This window comes from Maniola hyperantus, chromosome 3, assembly GCF_902806685.2.
Source record: "Maniola hyperantus chromosome 3, iAphHyp1.2, whole genome shotgun sequence".
NCBI lineage: Eukaryota > Metazoa > Arthropoda > Insecta > Lepidoptera > Nymphalidae > Maniola > Maniola hyperantus.
The window spans coordinates 8667043-8675717 of NC_048538.1; the positions used below are offsets into that span (position 1 = coordinate 8667043).

The window sequence follows — 8675 nt, forward strand, 5'->3', positions numbered from 1 at the left end:
TACACAGTGCACATAAAATTTTCATAGATGGCGCTGTGTACTGCACCCACTAAAATAGAAAAATAATACCTATATCTATATGATTTAGCCAGAATGTCAGCATTTTCGTTGCCAACTATTCCAGCATGCTCTGGTACCTAGCGTAGAACCACCCGGTATTGGGCCAGGGTGTCTCTGCAGTTTTCAACCAGTCTTGAGTTAACAACCTCAGAGGACAGAGCTGAAAGAGCTGCCTGGCTGTCCGTATGTTTTATTGACGTTGTTGTTTTGCAGTAGGGCGATTGTCGAAAACCTGCATCAATCATTATTACAATCTCAATTGTTCTGATTGGCTGAATTTGTGCGATTCTTGTTGCAACAATGCATTGTGGCCAATAGTGAGCGAGCATTAACCAATCAGAGATGATTGCGATCGTGACATTGTAGCTGTCAAACAACCGCGGTAAGGCCGCAGGATGTTTTACGTACAAATTATTATAGCGTATACCTTCGCTCGAAAATTATTTTTCGTTTTTAGTGGGTGCAGTTAACAGCGCCATCTATGAAAATTTTACGGAACGTTCGCCCTGAAACTTCCTCAAGTGGTTATTACCAACCGTAGATAGAGTAATAAAGGTAGATACAGGAACGTTTGCTTTCTCATTCACACTAAAAAGAGAGCACAGATAAAGTTACTAATGTGATAAACAGAGACGCAGCTAACCTATTTTTTGTACCTTATCGTGTAACTGGTTTTTTTCATGAATACATACAACTTACATACAAGGCATGCAATGCAACTTTAGTTGCGAAACAAACTTTGATAATTCGTGGCGTAATTGTATTTCTCATGAGTTATTGTTTTCACATAAAAACGTTTAATACAAATATTGACTACTAAACAATGGTAATAATTATTGTCGTGTTATTCATCGTTACGTCGTGCTAACGCTATCTCATACGCGGTTACACAGTACTTAAATCTACCTATTATTCTATCTACGTTACCAACCATGAATCCGATATATCACGCAAATTGCTGATGAGCGTGGCCGCCATTTTAGTGACGTCAGCACTAGACTGACTGAACTGAAGGTTCTAGCTGATGGTATATTTCTAATTTCTACTTAATATAGCTACCTACGTCAAATTGACGTCATTGATGTTAATGACACATGGTTCCAGCGAAATAGCAATTTGTGGGACTTATACTCTACAAAACCGCTACCTACCTCTTTTTAACCGACTTCAAAAAAAGGAGGAGGTTCTCAATTCGTCGGAATCTTTTTTTTATTTTTTATGTATGTTCCCCGATTACTCGAAAACGCCTAGACCGATTTTGAAAATTCTTTTTTTGTTTGAAAGGGTATACTTCAAAGTTGGACCCATTTCAATTTGGTGAAGATCTGATGAACATCTTCGAAGATAGATACTGGAACTCCTCAACGGATAAGAGTAAATTGCTCGCGATCAGTGTAATAGCTTAGTAAACAGTAGACTTTAAACCAGTCATAGCATAATTCCATGGGGCCACTAAAAATTGTGAAATAAAATTTTTTTACAAAAAAAATATAAACCGACTTCGTTACACAAACACTAAAAATTGAAAAATAATTTAATTTATTACCGAATATATTATGTATACAAGAGTTAATATAGTTCCATAATAATATTTTTTGGGGTCGGTGCCAATGAGGTGCCATGGTGGAGTCCCATAAAAATATGAAGTCTAGACGATTCGCGCAGCTAAAGCTAATTGGCACCAGCACCAAAAAGTATTATTATGGAACTATATTAACTCTTGTATACATAATATATTCGGTAATAAATTAAATTATTTTTCAATTTTTAGTGTTTGTGTAACGAAGTCGGTTTTTTTTATTATTAAATTTCGATGTACGTTATTTTCTACCACATACTGTAAGTTTGTTTCTAGGTATGGAATAATCTCAGGAACTACTGAACCGATTTTGAAAATTCTTTCACCAGTAGAAAGCTACATTATTTCTGAGTGATATAGGCTATATTTTATTTTCAAAAAAGTCAGACTCGCACACCGAGGGTTCCGTACTACAGTCATACCTTTTCGAAATTTTGTAGGTAGGTACGATAAATCAAAAACTATAATGCATAAAAATCTGTTTTAGAATGTACCTACACGTACCCCCCTTCATATAATACATTGGATTACTTTGCCCGCCATCAAAATCAAATAAATTTTGGTTAAAATATTAATTTATCGAAAAAAATACAAAGCATTTGCTTATAAATTGCTTTTTGTGCAAAGTATCATTGAATGGCAAAGTTGGCTAGTTTGGCGGTAACTATACCATTTAGGACATAGGATTTAGGAAGGTGGAATAAGCCATTATCCATTAGCTTCCGATGAAATGAAAGAAAAAACTTCATTCACAAGTATAATTTTTTTAACAATAAAACAATATAACAGTTATTATAGGTATGCTAAATAATTATGCTAAATCACAATAATAATTTATTAACTACTAGGTATAATAGGTAGGTACCTTACTAATTTACGCCTACGATTTACGTGGAATGGCCCCACCATTGACTTATATATATTACTTCGTATGGACAGGGTTATTGAACAAACAAAATGGCACCGACTCATTGGTGCGTAAATGTTAATTATGCACCAATGCAACCTCAGTGACGTCTGGATTTCAAACGGGTAGTTCATTAGTATCTAAGAGGTGTCGCTGATTTATTTGGTTTCTAAACCGTGAAATATTTTGTTTTCTTGACCATATCTTGTCATTTATATCGATGGGCCCCACAGATCAATAACTGGTTATGTGCGTGTTAGAAATCAGCGTGTTAGGAATGATGAACTTTCCAGTAAATATAGATAGGGATTTCATCTCTCTACTTTTCTTATTTAAAAGGAGCAATTGCTATAAAAAAATTGCGCTCGCTACACTCGCGCTGTTGTTTATTGTTGTATTTCTTATTGTCAAATTGTAAGGTAAAATTCGGTACCATTTCAAGTCAAGCATGTTTTTTTTCTCATGAAAGGATCAGGGACCTAAACCCTGATAAAACCTCTCCTGAAATCAATTCCTGGCTGTGGTCATGGGCCATGTCAGCGCATTGTTAACTAGGTATTCATAAAATGCCACTATTTCATGAAATAGTCAAGCACTTCATGAAATGGACAGTTCTACTCGCCATAACATATACAATGAAAGGACGTGCACAAAGGACAACTATGTCTACTTGCCATCTACTTGCTAAATTGTACTTACTACACAATTTTATTATCTTATTGACAAGGGATACCAATACATTTAGATCTGTCATTTTAGTTTAGGGATTATGTACAATTAGGCACAACCCTTCAATTCTTGGGTTCGCTTCTTGCCTTTTAAGCAACTAGATTATGTTACAAATAAAGTATACTTAAACCATTATTTAAGAAGTTTTTAACTTAATACCTGTATTTATCACAATTTACAAGTAATAAAATAAATTACATCTTAAAATATATATTTTTTCACTGGCTGTTATCATATAATATAACACATACCAAATGTCTCTACATAAATTATCTAATACTGGGTTCACTAATGGTTAGCAAAAAATGTACAGTATGCGGCCGAAAGTAATGTACATCGACCTTTAGAAGGAGATAGCAGATTTGAAGAGCGTTGTCTCTGTCGTTGAGACCGACAAAACGTCATACAGGTATGAGTGAAAGAGACAATGCTCTACAAAGCTGAAATGTCATTCTAAAGGCCCATGCACATTACTTTCTGCCGCGTACTGTATAACAAATGATCATTTCACCAAAAACATTTCAAAACTAATCAAATCACAAACGTCGTATTCCGCAAAAATTCCGCGCGTCTGTCTGTAATTGTCTGGTAATTTGTTCTGTCAAGTGTATTATATTTTGTAGAACCAGGAAGTTTTGTAACAATGATTAAATTAATCCTAATTTTGCCAAACATTGTTTGTGGAATGAAACTTTGTTATTTGTTTTTTGTGAATTGATTGGTCACCGTAATACTGTTGTTATTAATACCAAATATATTATTTACTAGCTGATCCCCGCGGCTTCGCCCGCGTAGATTTAGGTTTTTAAAGATCCCGTATAGCCTATGTCACTCAGGAATAATGTAGCTTTCTACTGGTGAAAGAATTTTTAAAATCGGTTCAGTAGTTCTAAAGATTACCCCCTACAAACAAACTTAACGACATTACCTCTTTATATAATACAACGGGCCGTGCAGCAGAAATCGTAATATTTTAATTTCGCCATAACTTCAAAACCAAACGTCCAATTTTAATCATTCAAAGACCAAATATTATCTCCATAAACTGTTCTTAGTGATGAAATCATTTATTTTGATAAGGATTAATAGCATGAGTAAAATAAACGCGTTTAAATGTAGTCCAAAAAAATTCAAGATTTTTAAATAAAAAAATGGTTGCTGTGCCTCACTCGACATAGATGGGTATAGTGTGTCGCGGACTTTTTTGTAGATATTTATAAGATCTACAATTAATTAGAACATTTTATGGTTCTATCTTTTATAGTTTAGGCAGCGTACGCAAAATAAGTAACTTTTCTGGTTGATTTTTTACACCTTGTGTCCGAAAAACCCAAATATCTTACGGAACCCTATTTTTTTCCAAAATAAATATAGCCTATGTTACTCGTGGATAATGTAGCTTTCGAATGGTGAAAGAATTTTTAAAATCGGTCCAGTAGTTTTTGAGCCTATTCAGTACAAACTTACAAACAAACAAACAAACAAACAAACAAACAAACAAACAAACAAAGTTTTCCTCTTTATAATATTAGTGTAGACAACGGGCCGTGCAGCAGAAATCGTAATATTTTAATTTCGCCATAACTTCAAAACCAAACGTCCAATTTTAATCATTCAAAGACCAAATATTATCTCCATAAACTGTTCTTAGTGATGAAATCATTTATTTTGATAAGGATTAATAGCATGAGTAAAATAAACGCGTTTAAATGTAGTCCAAAAAAAATTCAAGATTTTTAAATAAAAAAATGGTTGCTGTGCCTCACTCGACATAGATGGGTATAGTGTGTCGCGGACTTTTTTGTAGATATTTATAAGATCTACAATTAATTAGAACATTTTATGGTTCTATCTTTTATAGTTTAGGCAGCGTACGCAAAATAAGTAACTTTTCTGGTTGATTTTTTACACCTTGTGTCCGAAAAACCCAAATATCTTACGGAACCCTATTTTTTTCCAAAATAAAATATAGCCTATGTTACTCGTGGATAATGTAGCTTTCGAATGGTGAAAGAATTTTTAAAATCGGTCCAGTAGTTTTTGAGCCTATTCAGTACAAACAAACAAACAAACAAACAAACAAACAAACAAACAAACAAACAAACAAAGTTTTCCTCTTTATAATATTAGTGTAGATCTACACAGATCATTATAGTTTCATATGCATAGTCAGATAAAAAGCGTAAAAGATATTGTAAGCGTGTATTGTTGATAAGTAAGTTATTATTGTAGAGAAAATGATTATTAACTTGCTTTCCTGAATGGAATGTTAGCACAAGAAACAGTATTTTTGTTACAAATAATAAACAATTTTAGTTTTTTGGATTGGCCATCCCAGCCCTTTAGATGCACGCAGCACAACACCGAAAATCGTCCATCAGTGTACGTCTATCGTTTGATGATGATGATAATACTGGATATGCTCATGCTCTTTATATTTTAATACCCTAGTATCAAATCACACTACACTTATGTGATAAATTATAAAGTCGTTAATCTAATAAAATTATTCATTTTGCCTTTTAATTTAAGCATTTAACCTGACAGATTTGTCTTTTAATTTTAAAGGTATATTTTCTGCATCTATGTGTTTCATATAAGCTAAAAAACAAGTCCATATGAGACTACAAATACTGATAAAGGGTACCCTGTTCTTTGGAGCTATAAAATAAAAATTGAACATAGCAACAGCAGGCCAAACAGAAGCTCCAACCTGAAATTACATTGAGCTATTTGAGGAAAGATGATAATTTTGAATATTATGTAGAAAGGGTGATAATTGTTATACTAAGCAATGTTATCAAAGTTTTGTTAATGCAAATTGCAAACTAAGTAATTAATCCTAAACCTACAAATATTATAAATGCGAAAGTGTTCTGTATGCTAGTTTTTAAGGCCCATCTGTTTGAGCAATTTTGACGAAATTTAATAAGGGCTAGTTCGCATCTTAGAAATGGCGGTAGGCTCTTTTTTTATTTAACAAGTTCCCAGGATGCTTAAAAAACCTAAATTCACGTGGATAAAGTCGCGGGCATCATCATCTATTTGGTACAGAGCAGCTTGCATCCTGTAGATGGACCTGGGATACTTTTAAAAAACCTAAATCTACTAAAATATGTTACATATTACCGAGGCAGGTACGACATAGGATACCTGTGATAATACAAATATAAATATTACACCAACTTACTTTATATGTAGGCCAAAATTTTGTTTTTACTTCTGTAATAGCTTCATCTAAAGATTTTCTTTCTAATAAACTCATGCCAAAATAGAAGCTGCACATTGCAAATGGGGTGTAAGTTATAGTTTCAACAAATGTCTGAAAATAAATAATAGTCCAGTCAGATTAGACATTCAAGGTTACATTAATTTGCCAAGAGATGAAAAGTACCTACCAATGTTTGAAATATCATTATAAATGAAATGATGAAATGTGAAAAGTCCCCATCAATCCGATAATTTGCAAAAAAAGATATTCAAGGTCAAAGTTCACAACAAGTTTTTATTTAATCTTTTTTATCCCTGTCCTCCTATGGCTTAAGTTGTTAAGTTAGATAATAAATTAGTGTTTGCATAGTAAATCAAATTTAATGTAACAGGGAAGGCTCTCGCTCCCATGACACAATTTTTACTTATTTGGGAGATACAAAATTTTTTTGTGACAATTTTTGCAAATAAAAGTTATTTATTTATTTTGTGAACTGTTGTCGGTCCATTGTGTCTGTCAAGAAAACCTATAGGGTACTTCCCGTGGACCTATAACCATGAAATTTGATAGATAGGTAGGTCTTATAACACAACACAATAGCAAAACCGTGAATTTATAATTTCATCAGAAAAAAAAATGTGTTCATGAACAAATAATAAGTATTTTCTAAGCATTTCTAAGTAAGATAGCTATACTAAGTGGGCTGTGGGGCATCAAATGAAAGGGTTTTTATCTGTACATTCTAAAACAGATTTTCATTTATTTTTGTGAATAATAGTTTTCGATTTATTATACAAAATGTCGAACAAATACGACTGTAGTAGTACGGAACCCTCGGTGCGCGTGTCTGACTCGCAGTTGGCCGGCTTTTTTTTTTAAGTTTAATCGATAATTTAAAATGGTTATTACACTTAAAACTAACAAAGGGCGTGGATTTTACATATTTTGAAAGACCCTCTATTCAATAATCACTAAGAAATAATTTTTTTGACACAGGCAAATACCCAATTAGTTTTGCAGTTCATAAACAAAAGTGACTGTTACTGTTTTACTTCTTCTGTAGTACGGAACCCTCAGTACATGAGTCTGACTCGCACTTGGCCAGTTTTTCATTAAACATTTAAATTAGATTTTTTTATTAATATAACAGTAGGTAAGTATATAATATTATGTACTTAATAAATATACCAATTTAAAAGTTTACCTTTATAAGTGCCACTTTGAATGTGGTACCAGGCCACACCACGCTTGCAATAGTAAACCAGGTGTAAATTGTTGGAGCCACATAGCATGACCCATACAGACCATAACGAGCACATCTCCACCAATCATATCTGTTTTCTGATTCTGTAAACAAGGATATTGAATTAATTTAGGACTCTCATCTTTTAGTCATCAAATAGTTATTTTATTTTATTTTAGTCCTCTTAGTTTGAACCTTACCAAAACTTTTGCCCTCAAACGTTTGCTGTATGAAGCTAGAAATGGGCCAAATGATACTATAAGAGCCCATACCCCGAAGTAGAGGATACTTCTTGAAAATCGTAACTGCCGCATTTTTACTCCAGACAGACATTTTCCACTTTGCGACTCTGTTTATTACTTCTTAACACTTCACTTATGTAACAAACATATTCAACTATTCTGGGATAAAGGCAGCGTTCCGCGTTATTTTATTTGAAAGAGTGCCAGCAGCCAGCAAGTTACACGTGTAATATATTTTAAGGAATAATTATAGATAATTTGAACACTCAGATCAGGCATAACTTCTACTCTTATTGACCTTTTGCTAGTACAATTATTTCTGACTAGCTGACTAGGCAGAGTTTTGCATTTAAAATCTTCATTCTTCTCCAGGGTCATCAATCTTAGAACAAATAGCTATTAGATATATAATGTACTCTGTGGCTATTAGCTATATTATATTCAATGTACTCTGTGACAAATAGCATGGTAGGCATAGATAGGCCTTAAAGGACTGTTATCCAGGGCCGTAAAAAAAATTAAAAAAAAAAAAAAAATTTAGGCATAGATTATCTACTATATACTAGATGGTAGGTATTTCAATTCATTTAGTACCGAAAGGCAATAACAGATCGCGCTACTGTGACTGGACAAATTCGATATACTATTCTGTGGTCAAGGCACCCATGTTTAATTTTTCTACCAAATTGGTAGTTAAGTTTACA

General features: G+C 33.2%; 1 protein-coding gene across 1 annotated transcript in view; it reads right to left on the bottom strand.

The window, feature by feature from the left end:
* Positions 1-2383: 2383 nt before the first annotated feature.
* LOC117996531 (mpv17-like protein 2) overlaps positions 2384-8675 on the bottom strand; it is a 204275-nt gene continuing 197983 nt past the window's right edge. Inside the window, exons 2-5 of the mRNA XM_034984594.2 lie at positions 7930-8098; positions 7691-7833; positions 6466-6597; positions 2384-5988 (exon numbers count right to left, since the gene is read on the bottom strand). Of these exons, the coding sequence (XP_034840485.1) occupies positions 5803-5988; positions 6466-6597; positions 7691-7833; positions 7930-8062 (594 nt within the window). The 5' untranslated portion in view covers positions 8063-8098 and the 3' untranslated portion in view covers positions 2384-5802. The remainder of the gene's footprint in view (positions 5989-6465; positions 6598-7690; positions 7834-7929; positions 8099-8675) is intronic.